The 23,959-nt window shown below is 38.4% G+C and overlaps 1 protein-coding gene across 2 annotated transcripts in view; it reads left to right on the top strand.

The window, feature by feature from the left end:
* The window catches only part of KLHL2 (kelch like family member 2), a 58,374-nt gene that overhangs the window by 19,568 nt on the left and 14,847 nt on the right, over positions 1 to 23,959 (top strand). For both annotated transcript variants that reach the window (XM_035553402.2, XM_035553383.2), the window contains one exon: positions 15,679 to 15,841. In XM_035553402.2, coding sequence (XP_035409295.1) covers positions 15,679 to 15,841 — 163 coding nt within the window. The remainder of the gene's footprint in view (positions 1 to 15,678; positions 15,842 to 23,959) is intronic.

The raw sequence follows: 23,959 nt of genomic DNA, 5'->3' as shown, positions 1-23,959 counted from the left end.
GATGAATTTCATTACAAAATCTATTAATAGAAACATTACATTTTAGTGGGCAAGAATTTAATGTTGGACTTGACAGTATGCCTCTTTAAATGTCTTGGTCATCTTGGAAGTGTACCAGTGGAGCACCACTGTATTTTGCTTTTATACATATTTTAGATGTTATGCCTCAAGCAACTGTCTGGTTACCTCTTTTGACCCATTTTGTTTGTATTTGTGACAAAAGCTTTGAGGATTTTAATAATACGGGGGCAAAACTAATATGTGACTTAGCTGGAGGAGAGACAGTGGCACATTTCTGGAGTTTGTACATATTGTAACACAAGTTAGGCAGCAGTAAAAGAGCTAATTTTTGCAGTGAAAAAATCCTACCATGGGTTCTTCACTTGCTTGTATGTGGCTATGTTTCAAGAAAGTGCGTGTAGGAGGGAAGGGAAAGGAGAATGGTGATCTTTCTACAGGTGTATCTTATTACCAATGAAAGCTTCATTAATTTGTGCTTTAAGTGAGTAAGCTCTGCATAAAAGATCTGTGGTCTTGTGCTGACTAAAATAAAGAGCAAACAGCTTTGTGGGGAACCTTAATATTTTGTTGTATGTCAGTTTTTAAATATGTACTGAATAGTATGTTTTGACTACATTTTTTTCCCCATAGCATATCTTTTGTGGCTTTAGCTATTATGTATGTGTGAAGTAGAAACTGCCTGGTTTCTGGTGCTGTTGTGGTTTAGCCCGGCTGGCAGCCAAACACCACACAGCCGTTCGCTCACCCTCCCCCCTCCCTCTCCGGGATGGGGGAGAGAAACGGGAAAGTGAAGCCTGTGAGTTGAGATAAGGACAGTTTATTAAGACAGGAAAAATAATAACAATAATAATAATAGTAATAATGTGTACAAAGTGATGCACAATGCAATTGCTCACCACCCGTTGACCGATGCCCAGCCTATCCCCGAGCAGCCGCCCCCCCACCCCGGCTAGCCACCCCTATATATTGTTCAGCATGACATCAGATGGTATGGAATACCCCTTTGGCCAGTTTGGGTCAGCTGTCCTGGGTCTGTCCCCTCCCAGCTCCTGCTGCACCCCCAGCCTGCTCGCTAGCAGGACAGAGCGAGAAGCTGAAAAGTCCTTGGCTTGGTGTAAGCACTGCTCTACAACAATTAAAACATCAGCATGTTATCAGCGCTCTTCTCATCCTAATCCAAAACATAGCACCCTGCCAGCTACTAGGAGGAAAATTAACTCTGTCCTACCTGAAACCAGGACAGGTGCACAGTATTCATTTATTATATAAACCTTATCTATTCTGCAGTATACATATTATCACTCTCCTTTCTATGTTTTTTATTTTCCTAAGAGTGCAAAACTGGTGTGTTTGGTTTGGCTGACGGTACGCTCCAGAGCCACACACCATGCTGATAAATGTTTGATGCCCTGCTAAAACGTTTGCTTTTTTTTTTTCCCCTTGGTGACGTGATGGAAGGATGGATAGCACACTGTGTACTTCGCAATAGGAAGGTATTGGGGCCTGCTGAATCTGGTAGCAAGGCTTCTGCACCTCCATGTCCCCAGGGTCCAGCCAGCAGGGAGGCTGAGCATGTCTTTTCAATACAGACATACTTCTATACAGTGTGGCCAACTGCAGAAATGAATGCAGGCAGAAATATTTTGCACTCACACAAGCATGAGCAGCACCAAAAGCTTCACCCGCGGAGGACTCTGGCTGATGAAGGGTGAAGGTCCGTTAGTGGCACATACATACGTGTACACAAACACACCCTTACCCCTCGGTAGCTGGCTTACACACTCAGTGTAGCTGTCCCTGGTGGATCCTGGCTCTCTTGAAGTGCTGGCACCTGGGCACATGAGCCTCAAGGCCTGCAGCCCTCACCTTGGACACAACTACACGTGTGTGCATCCCTCCAGTAATTGTGCTAAGGTACTTGGTCTGTCTAGTACCTGGCCCAGGATTCTTGCTTTCCCTACGTGCCCCATACAAGTGGGGGTCTCATTTGTTCTTTCCAAAACCACCATAATCCCTTCCTTTTCCTCACTTCTGTCTTCAGTTGGACTGTATTCCCTCAAAGTTTCCTGTACACGACTGTGCAACAAACGCTTCTTGCATTGTTGTGCTAGACCTAGAGAAGACCTTCCCACGTTCCATTTTGTGCAACAAGTGCTCCCCTCCTCCCCCAGTTCATAATTCCTGCTTCTTCATTTATTGATGACATTCTTTACTGTTCCCTCTCCTTGTTTCATTAGTTATGGATGACAGGCTGAAGTTCCAGGAGGGAGGGAGCAAAAGGAATTTGTAGAGAAGACAACTGCTGTTTCTGTACAGATTTAGCTTTGGTTAAGACAGAAATAAATGACGACAGGAGCATGAGAACCAGGAAAAGCAGGTGTTATACTAATATGGCATCTGCTGTTCCCTCAGATATTCATGTTTTTACATCCCTGACCTTTATTTCCTCTAGATACCTCTGCTATTTCTCTATTCTCTAAGTGATGCTTTATTCACATCTTGCTGGCATTCTCCAGCCGATGAATCTCTTTATAACATTTTCTTTTTCCTGTTGTCTGGCTGAATGGGAGATCCCAGAACTTTGTTCATAAAGAAGATTGGGTAGGTAGAAGGGAATGAGCCTTGGAAGAATGAAGAGAAATCTGGATGGAAATCAGAGCTGTCTTTTCACAATTTGTAGCTGCTAAAAAGAAATGCATAAGGGACAAACAGAACTGAGATGTAGCACAAGAGATAAAGGTGGATCTTAAACCTTAATCTTAATTCAGTTTTACAGGCTGAATCACAGAATTTCCCTATCTTGAAATCTTTGTTCCTTCAGAAAATGTTTTGAGGGTCAGGGAAAAAAAAAACACACTTGTTTCTGCTTATCTGGAAAAGAGGTTTTTGGGCAGAGAAGATGAGGAGGCTTGTAGCTTGACTTTGTCAGAATGGTCTAAGTAGGATTCAAGGAATGAATCAGAAACTCATGGAGGAGGTGATGAGGTGAGACAGAAGTGGGTTTGAGACAGAAGTACATTATAGAGCAGATACTGATCTGTAATCCTGTTTTTGGTAAGCATGTGATTCTGATTCCTGTGGGAGGTGAAGGGGAAGTCACTGAGGGATTTAAACAGGCATGTTTTATTTAAATTATAAAAATAATAAAACACTTTTACTCATCACTGCAGCTCTAAATAGAACAGCTGTTCATTTCCTGCATATTGTTTCTTTAATGAGGGATTTAGAAAGTGTGTAGGCTGCCAGGGCCATGCATGAGCAAGGTGTCAAGAACTAATTAAGGTAGAAAGTCCCAGTTATGCCAGTGGACTGTGCAAGGTGCGTGCTCTTACCGATCAATGATAGGTTGAGAGAATGGGTCAGAAGATGAGGACTGAAGCAAATGAATAAGAACATCAGATCACTAGGGCAAAAAGAATTTTATAGACACCTAAAAAATTCTTGCTGTACCCATAAGGAAAAGAAACCTCTAAAGTGAGGTGGCTGAGATTGCATAGAAATGTTTTATTTTCTAGCTGGCTATTCATTGCAGTTTCAGTTTACGTTTTAGTAAATCAGTACAATGCTACTAGTGATCCCGAGTATTAAAGAGACTACAAGTTTTTTTTTTTTTAGTTAGTGTAAGGTAACATGAAGGAAGTTCAAACTGTATGTGTTTTCAAATTCTGAGTTGTGCATAGCTCCTAAAAACCTCCTATGAGGTTTGAGTTCTTTGAGTGGTCCAGAAATAACTGCTTCAAAGGCTTCTGAAAGTCAAGTTAGTTGTAGTCCCTCCTAAATTGTCATGTGATGAGCAATAAATAGATCAAAAATCCCTAGGGAGTACAGGAGGAAATAGGAATAAATACTAGGTTTTCACTGGATCAGAATGGTTGTATTGTGTCACAAGCTTCCACAGAAGGACAGATTTTTAAATTATTTTTAAGAGAAGCAAAAGATGCAGATGATAAACTGGTTTAAAGATTTTCCAAGCCCAGACAAAACCAGAAGATTTCACTGCTTTCTAGCTCAGCTAGATGTTGGGCTAGCATGATGGCAGACCAAATTAAATATTGGAAAGTGTAAGGTAATGCATGAAAAGAGAAGTTTGAATTACTCCTACATGTTGCTGCGTTCTACATTGACAACTTTTCCCAGAATAGACCAGCATACTGTAGCCACTTCAGAAAAGCTTCTGCTCATTGTGAAATGGTGGCTTTAAAACGGAGCTTACAAAGTGGTGTAGCAGCTTGTGTGCATCGTATAAATCAGTGTTCTCACCTGTAACGCTTTGCTGGATGGTCTGACATAGGACAGGAATAGCACATTAGGCTTAAAAAGCTGTTGAAGGCATGGAAAAGCTATCGTTTACGAGAGGGAGAGAATTCAGGCCTTTTTTAGGGTGACTGTGAGATGACTAAAGGACGACTCAGTATTTTTCCTCCAAAATCTGTTTGTTTCAAAGATTCCACTTTACCCTTTTTAATGGCAAAAGGATGAGTTATTTACTTATGCTGAAAGGCAACAAGTTTTTCTTTAGGGTACCTAGAGAGGAATGCACAAAACATTTGTGTGTATACGTGTCGTTGTTATTTAACATGCTTAACATGTTATTACTTGGCATGCTTAAACAGCGGGTGGTTAATGGATGGAGCCTATTGCTGCAAAATGCATATGAGAGGAGCCGCTTAAGATGCAGAATGTGAGCAGTGTGCTTTTCTGGCTATACTGGCTGGCTTGGAAATACGTACCTTACCTGTGGACCTCGGGTTACCATTTGATTGTGATTCAAAGCAGGTGTTTTCACTCAGTGAAGTTTCCCTCCGTAATTAGTTGAGAGCATAGCAGGTCTGCTTCTGTGTCGGATTCACCTGCTGTACACTCCTTCCTCCTAGGTTTCCTCTTTCATTTTTCCGCAGAAGGAAAAAGAGGAGAGAGGGAGGAAGGGACGGGGAGTGCTGACGGAAAGCAGCGTGGTGCTGTGAAGCTGCAGCCCTGTAAATACTGGGTTTAGCCACGTATCGGGGAAGGGAGGGAGGACATAACAGGTTCTGTCTTGAAGCAGCTGCCAAACTCGCTTCCTGTGCAGCTGAGACTGGGTGAGATCCCTGACTGCTTCTGGCGGAGGTAGACAAAAATAGTTACAAGGACAAATTTTTGCGATTTGTTCCTCTTTATCTTCTCTTCCTCCCCTCATCTTAAAACAAGCCTGTGTGCCTGACACACGCCACAAGAACTTTAGTCACCCCCACAATCTCTTAACTGTGTTCTTACAAATTTGGAAAGCCAGGCTCTTGTCCCGTTGAAGCCCTTATGTTTATTTTCCTGGAAGCACTTAATGCTACCATTTTTTCTCAAGTGAAGTTTGGCTTTAACTAGAAATACTGGCTCTAAAATGTTCTAAAAGATGAGATGTATCCTGGTGTTTCAAGAACAAGCTATTCCTTACGTTTCAAGGAAATATTCTTTGTTGTTGCTGATTTACTTCAGACTGTGGGGTTTCATGCACCTTTCTTTGATGGTGGATGAAGATGGATGTTCCTAGATTACCTGGGATGAATGGACTATTGTTTGGGTCTAATATATAGTTATCCCTGTATTTTCTGTGTTAACATAATGTAAGGTTGGTCTTGGAACTGAATGAAAGTGCTCAGCTTCTGCACCAGAAAGATGTTAGTGTTCTAAAAATGTCTTAAAAAGTAGGGTGGGAAGAACATGCAAATGGAAGAGCATGCAGAAGGAAACTTGGAGAGTTATATTATATATATATATATATATATATATATATATATATATCATGTTTTCAAGCAGTTGACTTGGAAGGGATGCCTTGCTTTTTCTTTTTAAGACATGAATTTTATCCATCATTTGAACATCCATTTAGCTGCAAAATTGTGAAGTTTTAGGTCAGCCTGAACAATATTTTAGCTCTGTTTTATGAGCAGTGGGCAGCTGGAACTGGGATTCTGTTATAACAAGTGTTATAGCAACAAGCTGTAAGTTTGCTGTGGCCCAAAAGAAGAAAGGTGGGGGGTGTTGCAGAGTGGAAGGGAAACAGATGTGATAACCAGGTAGGTCAGAAGTAGTCAGTACTGAGATCACAAGTTCTCTGATTCTGGAACCTGGTGCCTTCATTCTGCCTCTCTGATGTGGTTGCCCTTTAACTAGGTATTAATGAATAAGAACTTCTGTATGTAAACTGTCTTCTTAGACAGAACAGCTTGTGCAACTTCTCTGCGTCTATGATCTTCAAAATCATCATGTTCCTAGGCTGTGTTAGGTTCTTCTTTGCCACCTTGAATAAAAGCAGCTTCTTTCATCTCAGCTCTGACCTTTACTATAGGCACCTATGTATCTATTTCCAACGATGACAATAAAGCTACCTGCTGCAAAACTTGAAAGACAGCCGTGGACAACTTGAAGAGTAGAGGGCATTTGCTTATTCTTTAAAGTGTTCTATGCAAATGAAAGCACGTGTGCCTATTTACCTCCCTGCAAAATGCAAGGTGCTTATTATGAGTAAATGAAACCAGTTAAAGAAGAGAGTGCATGTTTGACCTCTCTCACTTGCACGTGTGTTCAACAATGCCTTGCTACATGTAAGATGAAATCTGTGGAGGCAGGAATAAAGACTTCCTTGAAAATGTTTGGGTTTTTGGAAATTAATTATGCTTTAAATCACGAAACGTATGCATAAAACCTTCATATGAAAAAAAAAATGTTTGCATGGGAGGCTACAGATGTCATTTGCTTGGAGAATTCTGTCCCCTAAATACATGAATCTTAGAAGCACAACATCCAGATTAAAGTGATTATGAATTTTGTCACTGAAGCACTCCTTTTGAGAAGGTATTCCCCTGTGACATTTCTAGAAGATTATAAATACAGTCTGCTGTAAGAAACTAAGTGATGAGTAAAAGATGTTCTCGAAATATAAAAACATAACTAATGCTAAAAGTTCAGTGCAATCAAATATCTTTTGAATCTACTGAAAGGGCCATTTATTGCACATTAGATGTTATTCTTGTCTCAATTTTTGTACTAAAGATAACCACCATGCACACAAAGTATTTTTACTTGGTGCTATTTCTGTTGCTCTTAGTTCCCTAATTTTCTATTAATATAAAAATCAGTGGTATGGATACATCTTCTGTACCAGAGAACGAGAAGATAGAGAAAGCAGAGGCTCATAATCTACTATCCCAGTTACATTGCTGTTTATTTGCAGAGCAGGCTTTTTAGGGTTTGGAAATGGTGTTTTGATTCCTCTTTCAAGGTTGCCAGCAAATATTCAGTTATGGTAGGAGAACAAGCCTTGTGTGTTACAAATCACTCTGCCTGTAATGTAAAAAGAAAATGTGTGTAATTAGGGGATTTTTTTTTTAATGTTTGTCATAATGATCTTTTCTTTATAACCAAGCACAGTGTATCTGTCAGTGGGGTCTGAGACTGAGGGTGGTCCAGTACTAAAGGTGTGAGATGTTATGGTCAAGTCCTATAGGTTAAGCATGCTAGCTAAAGGCATCAGCTGATACAGCGATTCTTAATGTGGGTCAGCCTTTACAGAAGGATGGAAGACCACACAGGGTGAGTTACGGTGTCCTGCCTGCTTAATATTTTCAACTTTTTAAATCCTTCAACAGAGATCCTTTGTATATTATTTGACTAGCTAGCACTTCAGATCCCATAGAGAGTAAACTGTGCAGTTTCTGAATGGAAGTTTCTGAAGTATCAGCAGCAACTGGCTTTGTTCAGACACTAGTTAGACTTGGTTAAATTTTCTCGTCCCTAAGAAAATATGAAGACATTTTTAATGCAACTCTATCATATTTTAAGTCCTGAATTACAGCATGATGAATTATTCTGAGCTGTCATTTTAGACGACTTACTGTACATATACTTAAATTCAGCGACCAAACTTAGAATCAAAAACTATTTCTATTGAGTTGAAATGTCTAGGATTTTTTTTCACTGAAAGAAAAATCTAAAACTAACTAAAAATATTTCACGTTCAAGAATTTTTCACTTGAAGTGGAACAAAGTTGCTATCCTATTTTGAGAAACTTTAACAGAAGATGATATGAAAGACTAAGCTCATCACTGTTAACAAAAATAACCATCATAACTATCTCTTGCGTGGAGACTTAAGCCAAAATATGCTTTTACATGGTGGTTTGGGCACGGTTCTGATCAAAGTGATGCAGGAAAATCCTCAAGGCAAACATGACAGCATGGTTCTCCCTTGTAGATCAGATGGGCACCATTAATTATAGTACATTACTTGATCAAAGTGACCCTTCTGTCATTTTGTTTGCTTTGTGAATCGTGTCTGCGCTTTGCAACCCAGAACATCCTCCCAGATCCATCCCCAAACTTCCACACCCCTCAAAAAACAAAGCAAAACAAAAACCTCCCCCACAAATGTTTTAAATAATAATTAGTATTTCATTCAGACTAATCTTCTAAAGTGGTTTCTCTTCTAAAGACAGTTTTGCAGCAAACCAGATACTTCCTATAAACTGCATGTGGTTGTAATTGTCTTGAATGCTTAAGTACAGACAGTGATGCTAGTTAAATGGCAGGTATGTAAAACAGTTACTTTTTCCTTACATTCCATTTTAATTAACACTACTTTCCAAGTCAGGAGCTGCTTAGTATTTTTAGAGATCATGTCAGTCATTCAAAATACTCCATTATCTTGATTGTTTGCTTGTTTTCAAGTGAAAGTGTTCTGCCAATAATGTAGCTAGTACTAAGGGAATGTGAAGGAACAGGACTGTATCTCAATTAAGAGTCTGATTCCTTCCTCTGATACTATAAAACTGCCACCCACACCTGTATTTTTAATTGGATTGGGCTCATTAAGATAAAGGATAAATTTGCACATCCAAGTCTTCACTGCACAATAGCCTATAAACTCAAAGACTCTAAAGATATATATTTATAAGATGTATGGCATTATATTCTAAACTTGCAGCTCATGGACATTTTTAAATCCAGTATAGCATCTGATTTGTGTGTATTTTAACACTGGAACAGTACATTTAACTTGCACATCTTGTCCTTGTAAAAATTCTAGCAGAGCTGAATTTCCTAAAATTGGAACTTCTACATTTTATCCCACGGATGCAAGTGTTAAAATATTTGTATCTTTTAGTGGTTTTATATACATACTCATGAGCAGCATAATTTCAGTGCAGCACAGAGTTATTTCACTAGAAATTTAACTAAATTAATTTGTTACAAACCACAGTTTTAATTATATTACAGATGCATTTAGATAGGAATAATAATAATAAAAAAGCAGCTAATTTTGATGATCTCTGACCAGTCTCTTAATTTCATTCTTCCTTGTACCATGGCACAAACAGCAAGTTCAGGAATTAAGCTATCTGAAATAGGTATTTAAACCCTAGAAACAGATGTTACATTTTACTATATCTCCTCAATATTTGTTTTATGACTTGTATTAACATAACTGCTGCTCTTTGAAATTGATTTCATTTTAATGTCAGAAGTGGAAATATGGAATATCTATAATTACCAAGGATGTAACTCGCTGTCTTGAGTGCTTGTATTGTGACTGGATTCTCAGGCATTTGCTTTCCTAGGTTAGTCTCTTTCCTAATGTTACTGATGTGTTTTTTTCCTCTGTGTGTTATAAAAATGTTTTTTTTTTTCTATTTTAAACAGAACACCGTTCATTTCTCTTGTAAGCTGCTTTGATTTTTATTGGCTTATTTGTGTGCAAAACAATGTTCGGGGAATTTTTTTTTGTTTATTCTATGAAGAAAATATGATCTTCTTCCCAAAACCTGCAATATGTTCTTTCAATGCATCATTGTCAGGTATCGATTTGAATTTAGGCAAGGATTCATGAAATAACATCTCAAAGAAATTCCAGGAAATCTCAAAATAGTAAGATAAAAATATTGGCTTAAGCATCTTTGTATTGCAGGTAGCACAACACATCAGGAGAATCTGGTAGTGGAAAGATGAATGCAAAGATAAGAGCATGGGTTGGGTAAAAAAAAAAAAAAAAGCCCAATTACTCAATTATTGTATCAAATTGATTTAAACCAGCAGAGGGAAAAAAAAACCAAAAACTTTAATCAATTTAAATTTTACCTTGCATTGAACTTGGTTATTTTTAAAGCAGGTCCAGTTGAAGCAGATTGCAGAGGGACCTGTCCACTGTATTTTGAGTATCTCTAAGGATGGAAATTGTGCAACTTGTTGGGGTGACCTGTCCCAGAGCTTAATCACCCTCACGGCTTAACAAACAAAAAGCCTAACTCCTTTTCTCTAATCAGACTTTCCAAACTTCTTACTTGTATATTGCTTTTTGTGCAATTGCTGTGCAGCTTCAAGAACAGCCTGGTTCTGTTCTCTCTCCCCTCCCATTAAATAGTTGTGGACTGTAAAAAGCTCTCCCCCTTCACCTTCTCTTTTATGGCTGAACAAATTCAGAGCCTCTCTTTGTAATACCACATGCTCCAGTCCCCTGCTCGTCTTGGCGGCCCCTTCTTCTGGAGTTGTTCCAGTAAGCCAGTTTTTCTCCATTGTCACCTAGCAGGACAGATACTAAAAGCACCCGTTGTGTAAAGCGGTACCTACTTGCGCTTGTTACTTTGGGAGCTAGGGGCTGCATGAAGTGGAGCATAGCCCTGAATGTCATGAAGTGGAAATGCTGTGAAGAGATTCCTGTAATAAGTCATCCAGCAGTTTTCAGGCAGGACAAACCCCCTTGCCTGGTGTGGAGGCAGGCCAAGGCTGTGTGGAAGGCTGTCACAGCTCAGTACGCTCTGACCAGGTTCTTTAAGGTAGTCCACGTGAGGAGGGTTAATGTAAGGTCTTTAAGATACTTGGTGCTGCATCGTGCTCCATCTTGATTTAGCAGAGAGACAGCAGCATACTGAAATCAGAACAAAAGCACAATATAGCAACTGCAATATGCAGTCGGATCACTATACAAACGTGATTCCCATTACTGGTCTATATAATGCTCATGCACAGAATGACGGGTTGCCCCAGTCACTAGGAAGGAATACGTGGGTTAAAGCCAGCTCGAGCCCATTGCTTTCTTCAGAGGTCTTTTTTTTTTTTTTTTTGGTTATTCAGTTTTTATAATTCCAGTTGGACTGAGTTACATGTATACTTCTCCTGCTTTGCTGGGCTGTCTAGCTGGGGAAGGCATTGCTCTCTACTAATTGTCTCAAGGAAGGCTGTTTACATGACTTGATGACCTACTGGTACAGCTGTACTCTGAAAACAAAGGTTACCCCCACCTTGTGCTGAGATAAGTTCAGTTTGCTTAACAGCACTGGGCGGTCATTCCTTGCATTCTTTGCTGAACTCATCGCCCTTATCCATCTCTGAGCCCTCTTCCATGGTAGAGGTTTGTTGGCTAGTCACACAGGCACTGCTGTATCTCCCAGACCGTTGTAGATATGTTCCTTCTGAATTGATAGGTCACAAATAACTAGATGGGTGCCTGCCTGTAAGAGCTGCTCCTCATCTCAGAACTCAATAGATGTGTATTTTGGTCACATGAGGTAAGTACATCCAGCCACATGAGGGTGAACTGGAAAAAGAGGAGGGAGAATTGCTGCAGGCAACATCAGTGTACTCCAGCCCTCATCAGAATCCTGGCAGGTATCTGAAGGGCCAAGAGAGAGGGCAGCAGCCTCAAAAACAGGTTGATGACCTAGATGAGTTACTTTGAAGTACATGAATACTCCACTGAAAATAGGGACCAAAGTTGAGGGCTTTAGGTGGATCTCTCCTGAATACACAGGTGACCACACAGTACCTGGTCACAGTTCTTGTTATCTCAGTGGAATTGGAAAGGTGGTTGTTGTGCCAGGTACACATAGCTTTGGGAACAGGAATGTCTCTGCAGAAAGGAGAATCAGAAGAAGATAATCAGGAAATAGTTGTCAGAGGCCTGTAAGGGTTAAGTGATATGCTGTAGGAAATCTAGCAGTCATTCCAAGATTCATCACTACTACTTTGATACAAAGAAGAGAATATATGATTTCTTATTTGCCATCTGTAATAATAATCTGTTCAGTTTTTCTGATTATAAAAACAACTACTGTGATGAGATTTTTTTTTTTCCATAGAATAAAACACTGGAAAAGATTTTTTCCCCTCTGCATTTCTTGCAGTAGGAAGCAGTATGCATATTGAAGTATTTTTGACTTTTAGAGGAAAGTTAGGGTACCCCCTACTGGCTATTTTTGGAAATAAAGCTGAGCTATAACCTACTACTTTAGAGTGAGCAACAGCTGAGTTTAATCCATACTGCAATTTTAATATATTTTTAGTAGGTTTTAGAGGAGTGTTCCCCCCCCCCCCCCCCGGTAGCTTGGTAGCCTTCAGCAGAGTGAATGTACCTGCAGTGCAGCTGTTTTAAATGCAGGTGGTTGTACAGGCTGAGGGGTTCTGTAGTACCAAAGGAAATAGCTAGATGTTATCACAGCTCTTGTTGCCTAGTAACTAAAGCTCAATGTATAATTTCAATGGGGCTGAATTTGATGCACCTTGTCTGTCTTTCCCTTTTTACTAGTGGAATGCACATACATGTATTTAGACTAAAATATGTCATCATCTGATAGCTAAAATATATTCAAATCTCTAACTTTACAAACTCAATTGCCATAATATAAGAGCTGACCGGAGTTTCATATAATTAAGAAAGACTTTCTAGTTCTTGTAGCATTTGTTTCCTGATTTTATTAGTGAGCAAGCTTTTCAGTGTGACTGTTTATGCATAGAAATATTAAATTATTTTCTGCATAACATTCTCAAATTTCATCTTTCCATTTCTTTAACTGATTTGATTATTCTATATATTTTTCTACTAAATCTACTTACACAGTCAGGAATTGATGTCAGAGTTATTTGTTCAACTATACTGATAACCCACTTAAAATTACCTGAGACTGTTTGGATTACTGAATTTTTTGTAAGCAGGTGTGAAATGTTTGATTCATTGAGACAGCTTGTGTAAATAAATACTTCTGTTAGATTTTTAGCCTGATTTTTGATACATAATGTAATGATTGTATCTTATGCTACAATTCTCTGTCAATGAATTATCTACACTGTTTTAACTAATCATACTCTAGTTCCAGTAATGTAATTTCTATTGCCAGAATTATCCTCACTTTTTCATAAACATATATGCTAATATAAAATGAGTTTGCTAGACTGTTTTAACCTTGTCAGTTGTAGACTTCAAGCTTAACTGAATTTGTTTTTGAATTGTGTGACTTTTTCTGACACTTGTTCCTAATTCTTCATGCATATCTTCCCCATTTATTTTGTTGGACTTTTTTGATATTTTCAAGTACTATCTAAGACTTAAACTAGTCTTCAGTTGTTTTGCTTAGTAGCATAGAATATCCTGAGTTGGAAGGGACCAACAAGAATCACTGAGTCCAGCTCCTGGCTCCACATAGGACCAGCCAAAAATCAGACCATATGTCTGAGAACATTATCCAAATGCTTCTTGGACGCCCAACCACCCTCTCCGTGAAGAACCTTTCCCTAACACCCAGCCTGACCCTCCCCTGTCCCAACTCCATGCCATTCCCTCAGGTCCTGTCGCTGTCCCCAGAGAGCAGAGCTCAGCGCCTGCCCCTCCGCTCCCCTCATGAGGGAGCTGCAGGCCGCCATGAGGCCTCCCCTCAGCCTGCTCTGCTCTGAACAAACCAAGGGACTTCAGCAGCTCCTCATATGTCTTCCCCTCCAGACCCTTCACTATCTCTGTAGCCCTCCTTTTGACACTCTCTAACAGTTTTATATCTGATGTTGTGGCACTCAAAACCTCACACAGTGCTTGAAGCAACGCCAGCGCAGAGCAGAGTGGGACAGTCCCTTCCCTTGACTGACTAGCAGTGCTGTGCTTGATGCACCCCAGGATACGGTTGGCCCTCCTGGCTGTCAGAGCAGGCTGCTGGCTCATATTCAGCTTGCTATCAACCAAAACCCCCAGATCCCTCTCTGCAGGGCTGCTTTCCATCCTCTTGTCCCCCAGCCTGTACATACAGCCAGGGCTGTCCCTTCCCGGGTGCAGAATCCAGCACTTGATCATGTTAAACTTCATACTGTTGGTTTTGCCCAAGCTCTCTTAATTTGTCCGGATCTCTCTGCAAGGCCTCACCACCCTCTGGTGGTGTATCAGTGCAGTCACATTTTTTTGCCTTAATTTCTTTCATTAACAGTTGATACCTGAAGCAAACTTTATTAAAGATATCCTTCCTTTTTGCTGTCTACATTGATATCCTGTTTTACACATTTGGCTATAGTGGGTTATTGCCCTGAGTTAGGGATTAATACCTTGTGGAACAGAAAGATGGTTTTCAAGCAGGCTTCATGCGTGGCAGGCTGAAGGGAGAGGAACAGCAAAAAAGTTTAAAACAGATTTCAGTTTTACAAGATTGTATCACATAGTCCTTGATGATGACAAGTAGTTGATTCTGCAGACAGTTACTAAAATTAAAACTTGTTGCCAAGAGCAATAATTTATATGTATATTCTGCCGCTTGCATTTCGTATGAGTTACACAGGTCTTTTTTCACCTCACCCAGCTCTTCCAGCTCTCTTCTTGATCTTCCAGTTTTGTTCTTGCCTGACTCTTTTTAATTCTACCCAGGGAACTGTTTAAAAAAAGTAATAGTTAACAAGAGTAGTGCAGCCATTTTCTTTGGTGTATATTTTGCTGGCTTATTATTGATGCAGCCCTAGACTATATGTTTTCTCTGTGTGTAAGTAAAAAATTGCAAGACTTGGGTTCAAATCTCTCCTGTTGTCGTCCACTGAAGATGCAAACTAACATTAATTTCATATTTGAATGTTCTAAAATAGAAATCACATTAAAGTAACTGTCAAAAGCACCAAATATAAAAGTATTATGAAGAAGAAATTGTAGTTAGCAGTAGGGAATTTTACTTATATTTCACCTAAGCCTCATGTTTAAATTTTACTGGTCAAATAAAATGCATGTTATACTGTTCTGGAAATTCTTCCTGCCTTTTTCGCTTTCTGTGTGAAAGTTGGAAGGACAAATATACCATTTACACTAGTTCTTTACTGGTATGGACTTTCAGTGACCTATGAAATGTTTTATATTCTCAGGCTTTTAAATCCCTGAATGGTCATTCTTCAGACTTCTTTGGAAACTGAATTGAGTCCCTGTTAGAATCAGTATGCTTATTATTGACGCTAAATAAATTAATAATTTGGACAATGTCCCGTGCTTGCATGCAAACAAGTGTATTATCATGGTCTAGAAAACTTTGATTTTAAGAAAGTGAACCCTTCCAATGTTGAAGGGTTGAAGGTGAGGTGTAAGTGTGGAGTGTTGGGAAGAGTAACTAGGGAGCTTGTGAATAAATACTGGGGAGAGTTTACATGATGTGTGAGAATTGTAATCTATGGAATGATTTCCCAGTGAACATGGTGACAAAGATGTTTGTGATTTTAAATCTTAAATGGCATTTGCAGAGACATAAATAATTTTGATGTTGGGTTTTAAGTTTTTGAGTCTTGTGGTTCTGAAATTTTCCTCTCTTTGTTTTATTTATTTACTTATTTTTATTAATGTTGACCAGTACTCTTGTATCAGGTCAGAACTGAACTGGGATATTAAACACCTGTTGCTTCTTTCAGGTACTGCTCCCAGCAGCTGGTCTCTTGCAACTGCAGGATGTGAAAAGGACTTGCTGTGAATTTTTGGAATCCCAGCTTCATCCTGTCAACTGCTTGGGAATTCGTGCTTTTGCTGACATGCATGCATGCACAGATCTCTTGAACAAGGCCAACACATATGCAGGCAAGTTATCGTTGTCATAGAAGTTAGCTTGATGTCTGTGTGTGGGGGTTACACACACATGTGGGTTCCATGCCAATCCACCCACACTTACCCAAAGGAAATTCAATTTTATCCAGGTATACATCTTCTGAAGAGTGTATCCAGTATGAATGTCTGTCAGAGAAGGAAAGTCTCCTGGCTGAAACATGGTTATAGTAACTGCACACAGGGGCAGGATTTTCGTGGCCTATCAGGACCATACAATTTATAAACCAGAAATAATCCATCTTGTTTAAAATGTTGTGCCATAGTTTAGGGGAGAGTTTAGGGGAGAAAGCAGGAAAGAATTAAAATTCTGGCATTAGAGAAACAATTGCCAAGAACCAAAGTTCCATCTATGATTTTCAGGACTGTTGGAAGAACATGGGGGAAGAAAGAAGATGAGGGCATGGGGGGAGGCTATCTGTAGCGCCTGTACTGTACTGGCAAAGTAGACACTGACAAGAAACATATCTGAATATTGTGTCTTGAGTAATTTGTCTTCTGAGAATCCTACATATCTAGCCCAAAACTTTAAATTTCCTACTATAAAGGGTACTTGTAATCTTATTCTTCTGTCTTGACACAAAGTGGATAGAGGTATGTCTTCTAAGTACCAATATAGCTCAACCAACAAAATGTTTTATTAGTCTAATTTCTACTTGCCTTTGAAGAACACTTGTCATTGTTTCTCATTCTTTGCTGAAAAATGTTCATAGAATTCTTAATTTTATTACTAAAAGTACATTGCCATTGTCATCTTAAAGGCTGTTTGTCATATCTGTAAGAGGACTAGTTCGTGTCAAGTCTTCACATTTTCAAAATTAAGTTCTCATTTTGCTTGCCGTTGTTAATAAAAAAGCAATTCTGATTCTTTGGTGAACTAACAGAAGTGTTGTTGCAGGGACAAGGGAGAATAATTATTCCCTTTTTCTTGATGCTCGTGAGGCCTCAGGTGGAAAAATGCTGAACCAACCTTTAAGACAGATGCAAACAAGCTGAAGTGAATCCAAGGAAGTCTAACAAGAACATATTAAGAAAACAGACTGACCTATGACAAAGACTGTGAGAGAAAAGGGTCCATTCAGTCAAGAAACTAAAAGGCTAGGAGTATGAGAAGGAACACAAATCTTCCTGTACGTAAAGAGATGAGAATGAGTAAGCTTCATTTGTGAGGTATTTTTAAAGTAGTTTCATGCATTAAGAAAAATCTTACTGTAAAAGTAACACTGATCAGGCAAGCTGTCTATGGAAGTTATGAACTCTCTGCTGTTGGGCAGCTATAAAGAACTGGTTAGACCAACATCGGATTTAAGTTGATCTAGATCACACCTGTGTGCAAATCTAGATGATCTGAAGTGCTTTGTAGCTTGCATTTGTATGACTGTGAAGGCTAAAATCCTTTTTTCCCCTCTTTACTTTCCAAATACATTTTCTGCTGTTGGAAAGTGATAATACAGGGAAAGTATTACCAAATCAGTAATTGTTAACATAATCTAGTACACCTGGATTCCCTTGTTTAACTGCTTTTGACACCGGTAAAGGTTGCATAATGTAGATTACTAAAAAAAATAAACAAATCCTTAAAGCCATTGTGTAAGCTTTGCACAAAGCAGTGAATTTTTATCATAACGCTGTAACTAAAACTAACGCTTCAATTTATTCAAGTAGCATTGTAGAATGCCTTGGGATTTTGATGTTTAAGTAAAGACTGAAGACATTACACTGAAGAATTAATTTTTAATGGAAACTTTTTGTGGTGAACAAAAAAACCCCACCCTTTTATAGGGATTAAACTTGGTAGCTAGCAAAGAAGTATATTTTGATTAGAGCAGCAGAAGTGAATATTCAAAGAATAGGACAAATTTGTTTTAGAATATGCTTCTAATTCAGAAATCATGGATTGTCAGAGGTTGAGAGTTGGTCTCAGGTATGCCTCTATCTGTCCAGTCACGGATCTTTTCCTGTCTTTCAGTGTCTCTTGGATGTTTCATTCCTACTTCAGGTTCAGCAAAATTGAATTGCTTTTCATCTAAATATCTTTCCCTTCCCCCTGTCTTCCACTCACTGGTGACTTCAGTGTTCTCCTAGTCATTCAGGTTTGTGAACTTAACAACTTTAACTCTCCCCTGCCATTTTCTCTCAACTACTCTGTTACTTATTCCTTTATTTTGTTTCTTCCCTCCCCATCAAATCTGTGCTATGTCAAATTTCTCATTTGTTACATTGTAAATCTACCTCTGCCTCAAATTCCTCTCTGTCTGCTAAGGTAATTGTATTACTTTTGCAGTATTCCTTCCCCCTACCCCTCCGGATAAAATTCCAACCTCTCACCCTTGGCTTTTCCAATTCAGCAGAATTACCCCCACTTGTACCTCTCTTGTATTTCTTTCCTACTTCTTTTGTGCTTGGAACTAACCTTTCTTTCTCTTTCCTCCATAATAAAACCACCTTCTATTTCTGTCGGATTACTCCAGAAAGTACTTTCCTCATATATGTTTCCTTTTTTATCATCGTATTCCTGGAGTCCTGCTGGCCCATACCATGAGCTGCCAGCTCCACTCCTACTGTGTTTTTGCAGTATCTGTGTGGTGAATTTTAAAGCAATGCGCATTCTGTTCTTACTCTTAAGATAATATACTGTGCATGTTTAGGGTGTGAGATACCTCATTGCCTGGCACTTTCTGCCCTGCCTTCATTAATCCCTAGCAGTCTGTCAGACTTAGTATGAGAGCAGTACAGAAAAGAGAAATAAAAAACAAAAACAAATTATTCTGATAATGCTGCAGGGAGGGAAAAAAAAACTATATTGCTTTTCATAGCTTTTCTAAAATATACAATGACAAATCAACGTAATTAACAACTTAGTACAGAGTTAAAAACGGCAATTTTCCTTGAATAGAGCACTAAGTGCTTAATTCAGATGTCCAGGTCCAAATAATAGCCTTTTTATTGTCATGAGTAATTTTAGACCTCATAAAAAGAAAAATTTTGATGAATGTTTTCAGTTACTGTAATTTCAAGAAAATCTGTTTTCCAATATAGATCTTTTTCCCTCACTTTCAGAAGATTATAGTTTCTCTGTCAAGAATGGATATTTAAGGAAAAAACAAATGCAGTAAACTCATATGATTAGGTGTCCATTGAGAGAATTCTTGGTTGCTGTCTGAAGTGTGAAACTGAGGAATACAAATCAGCCATGCTCAGTAATATTTCATTATTTTAACCAAGTGAAATTGTATTAAAACTATTTATATATCAATTAAAAATAAAAACCCCAAAACTCAATTCAAGAGCTATTCAGGTCGCTTTTAAAAGGACTAAATTTTGTGATGCATGTCTTAGGGGAGAAGTTCTAGTGTAGATGCAACTCAGTACTTTCTGTGGTAACTGTATTTTAAACTGTTATGCAAAAGGTTTTAATTAAATCTTTTCTGCCTTTGAGTAACACCATATCAACTCGAAAAGGCTGTCATATTTTTGATCTTTTATGCAGTAGCAATCCAGGCTTACATTTATTAGCTAAAGTTTAGGTAGTTAATGTTTTAGGGAATGCATTTTCATGTAACAGTGGCTTAATTTTTAATTTTATTTTTTTTCCAACTTCTACATTGACTATGCCTTAACAAATGCTAAACTGCTTCACTTTTAAACTATCTTTGTTCAATTTAATAGTTGAAGTTAATATTTATGTAGATTACTGTCTAGAAATATAAAAACAAAGACATTGGCAAGACCGTGAGTGCAATATTTGTTGAATGTGTGTGAGAGTACGGGAATTATGTACAACTTGTAACCCTTAATTATCAACGAACAATTTTATCCCTTTTTAGGTTAATGTTTTCCCTCTTGAATTCTCAAGCATCTAAATGCCATCATAGCCATCATACCGTCTTTTTTTTTCCCTCTGTTCTTGAGCAACTCTCTTTGTCAAGGCTCTTTCTCACAACTTAAAGATTTTTTTTTTGTTTTCTCAGAAGTTTGAGCCAAAGATAAGTGGCTGTGCCATTTCAGTATCAGACCTTGTGTCACAGACAGCTGAACTCCTGTGAGCCTACATTTTAGGATTACAGGTTACAGAAGCTAGAATGAGTACAGAAGAGAGGACTATTTGATTGAAAGAACAGTGAAAATAGAGAAAATGAAAAGCACCTGGCTCTTTGACTTCTTCCACTCTTTGTTTTACTTGCTATTTTATATTTAGGAAAAAGAGGCAGTTAGACACTGCTAATAGACAATGATGGCATAAAAACAAATTGATGCAAACATAGATAAGAAGTTATTGAGACTCTGGAACTTCCTTCCAGTGGGAGTGAAAACCCAACTTCCATTAAAATTGGAGCTTCGTAATCTTGTGATGGGGCTGGTCCTCCTGTAGCAGACTATTGGATTTCTATAATTTAGGGAAGCCATTTATATGTATCTGATGCCTATTGAGAGAGCTGAAAATAGTATGCACTTGAGGCAAATTTCTTGGGGTTGACTTCTCTTACAATTAAACTTTCTGAGATGCCAACTGTTCTGGTGATGTTCCCTAGTGCAGTCCTACTCTGGGTCTTGCACCTCTTCCACAGGTGGGCAATAGATCAAGCTGAGATCTTTCTTTTGCTAAGATTTCTACTAAGAGTATGTGGCATGAATGCTGTTAGTAAGCATCTGTTCGCAGTTTTAGCCTGTGATATACCTTAGGTAGTCTTAGGGCATGCACACAAATTAAGAATTGTCCGTGGTGTGTTTTACAGTTGTCATAATGTTAATTATAACCTCAGGATAGATTGGTAAGGCTTTTTAATCAAGGAAAGTGGTTTGATTCCAGGAATTTCTTAAGTAAGACAAGCAGTAGGAGTGCTAAATAGGAAATCTTAAGGGAAGAACATGATTAATCCACAGTTAAAAAGAAAGAGAACTACAAGAGAATAGAGTTAAAAGGGCTATGCCATCTTGGACTGGGGTCAATCTCAATGTCTTTTCAAGCGATTTTTAACAAGAGAGAGGAAATGTAGCTCCACGGCTCTCTAGGTCATGCCAGACTTAGGGATAAAACTGAAAAGGCTAATGGGACAGCCCCACAAGCCAGCTGGTATTCTGAAGCAGAAGAAATGCTTATTGTCATCTTAGATGCTAAAAATATTTCTGTTCTGTTATCTTTTTTGTAATGTTTCATTACTATGCTTTTAGCTAGAAGAGGTCTTCTGTAATCTTGTGAAAAGATAAAGTGGATTTCCAGTAATCCTATGAATATATTCCACTTATCTGGTGAAGTTCTACAAATGTGGTCTGTAGCACCACAGCACTAGAGCTCTCATGCAGAGCTTAGCTCTTGAAATGCATCTTTGTTGCAAGCAAAGATGATAAATGTAATTTCACTAATTGCATAAATGCACTGGGTTTGGAAAGGTTGGATTCTCTGTGGAAGAAATGTCTCTTGGTGACCAACGCTGCTTGGCTTTTAACATCACGCTGAGAGGTCACAGAAACCTTTGTTAGGGAACCTTAGCACAAGCATGGATTGCTGTATTGTACTTAACTGTGGGATGCTGCATGTTGTGTTCTGGTGCTCTGGCTAAAACTTTGAGCCCTGACTGGATTTGGGAAGTACGTGCGCCTTCTGCAGACTATTCTGGTGTGCATTTGTACTCATGAGATTTAAAGGACATATTTAGCAGAATCTTTCTTACAATTCTATTCTGAGTAGCAACGTCTGTTGCTATGCTTCTGTTACCTTGGCTGCTATGAATTTCATGGTGTTCTAAAAGGCAGTTATTTAAGCATAAAATTGACAAGTAAATCAGATTGCAGAAGCCAATTTTTTACAGCATTTAGCTTCTGCCAGTTAAGTTGGCAGAGCTTGTGTCTATCCCTCTGCTATAAGGCTGGTTATAAGGCACTCTTGACCACTGCCTGATGTTATGCTGTTAGCAAAGACCTTTTGTCCCAAGCCAACAATGTGACATTGGGAATTGAAGCAATAACTAAAAAAAAAAAAAGTTTAAAAACTATTTGTTTCATTTCCTTGAGAAATTATCATTGTCCTTGTAAGTGAGTATAAGGCTCAGTTCCGAGTTCCACGCTTTGCATCTCTGTTTTAAAAAAAAAAAGCTTCTTTCTGAACTGATAATTTTTTCTCAATGTTTCTGGAACATTCCAACTGTTTTTGTAGTGCTAGCACATCAGAAAAAAAATGCAAGTACTCTTTTTAGTTTATTAATAAATAAATTAATCTATTTTGTGGAGTAGAAGCAGTTGGCCTAAAACACAGAAGATGCTTATGAGAGTTGAGATATTTGTTTGTGATCTTTTGTTTCACAAACTAATAGACACCGGATCACTGTCATACAGAGATCTAGGAAATGTGAGGGTTGTTGTCCTTTAGCTGCAGCCTATGACACTGATAAGTTCTGGCCACATTTTTCATGTGTGTTAGTGCAGCTTTGGGAAGATCTTTGGGAGAAGATTTCTGGAAGTGAACAAAATATTAAAAAGTTTTCTGGAGTGTCATCAACTGCTGGAACACATCAAAAAGATGTTAGTAAATGGCTGAAGCCCATTGCTGATGGAAAATAAATGGAGCAGTTTTCAACACAGAGACGAACATTGAGAAAGGCCATTGTCATAAAACAAAGTAGAAGATGGGTTACAGGCTTTTATTTTTTACCACCAAGATTCTCTGAAAGGTTTTTCATCTGAAGGAACTTAATAGAGACTTTTGCATCTCTATTTATTTATTCCCTTTAGTAAAGGCAGTTAAGCCAGGTATATTATGTAGGTATATAAATGAGAGAAGTAGTGTTTGTGAGTTAATCCACAAACATTTGTAGCATGAAATGTCCAGTGCAAACTTCAGATATAGCATTTTTTCCTATGGAATTGAGAAATACAGAGGCAGTGACAATATCTGTAGTACTACCAAGACCAGACCACGTACGTTTTGGACAGAAGAGGTAGGTCAAGCACTTACTGCTGCTATGTCTATGTAGAATACACATCTCCAGACTCCTGATGGAAAATAACAAAACGTGGTACTTTTATAGCTCCTTTTATCTTCCTTTGCTCTGCAAAATATCTTCATTTATTGCATTTCCAAACATTTTGTTACTAGCTCCTTTCATGTTTTTAAGAACTTCCTTTTTGTCCTTTTAGTGTGTCCCTGAAGCTGAAGTCCCATCCTACTGGTACAGGGCAGATAAGGACAGATCGTCAGCTATCCAGATACAAACTGTCTCTACCAGTTGTGAAAATGTGAAAATCTGGTTTTCATATGCTATTGGAACAGATATTTTAGAAGCTTCCTAAAATGGAAGGGATTTTTTTTTTTTAAGGCAGATTTAAGTTTTGAGGATAAAAAATTAGAATTGTACTTGCTCAGAAAGTGGGAATTTGGAAGCCAAGACCCTGCAGCTCCTAAGACAGCTTGTTACCAGGCTGCCTGATTCTCAAGCCAGCTGGCTTCAATATCTGGTTAAAGTGGCAAGAAGTCAGGCAGGATTCCAGCATGAATTTGTCAAAGCTGCACGCTGTGTGGAAAATTCTTGTTTGGGGGCGGGGGGAAGTAGGTATCTTTCTCTTATGAAAAGTTCCAGCCAGATAGTTCTGTCTGCTTATCTAGGGGATGTTCATGAAGTAGTACATTGCGACAAATAAAAAAACATAGCTAGTTTGAGATTTTGCAGGGGTTAGATGCATGAAATGTTCAGTTTGATGTTATTATCTCAGATTATCTAATCTTTCAGAATTTTAGCAATAAGATGGGATAATACAAATCCTAATCCAGAAGGCAAAAACATATCCCCAATACTGGTTTTCTCTCAGAATGATTAGAAAAGAAAATATGAAGTTTTTTTGACTCCTAGTACCAAATCATATTATTTCAGAGTAAGATGCTGATATCCGTCTTGTTAAAGGGAAGTAGAACGGTTTGAATTTCATAAGAATTATTTTTATGTATGTATATATGAAAAAAAAAAACAAAAACAAACTGCCTCTTGTCTTCAGTGCTTGAAGTGTTAGATAAATTGCTGTTGGCAGATTTAATTGGTGTTTCTGAGTTTCCTTATTCTTGTTTTGTTTCTTATTATTTTTGAATAATCCATTTAGCTGTAA

This window comes from Cygnus atratus, chromosome 4 (assembly GCF_013377495.2).
Source record: "Cygnus atratus isolate AKBS03 ecotype Queensland, Australia chromosome 4, CAtr_DNAZoo_HiC_assembly, whole genome shotgun sequence".
NCBI lineage: Eukaryota > Metazoa > Chordata > Aves > Anseriformes > Anatidae > Cygnus > Cygnus atratus.
Note: the sequence above shows the minus strand (reverse complement) of the source record. Positions and strands in the feature narration are given on the sequence as shown.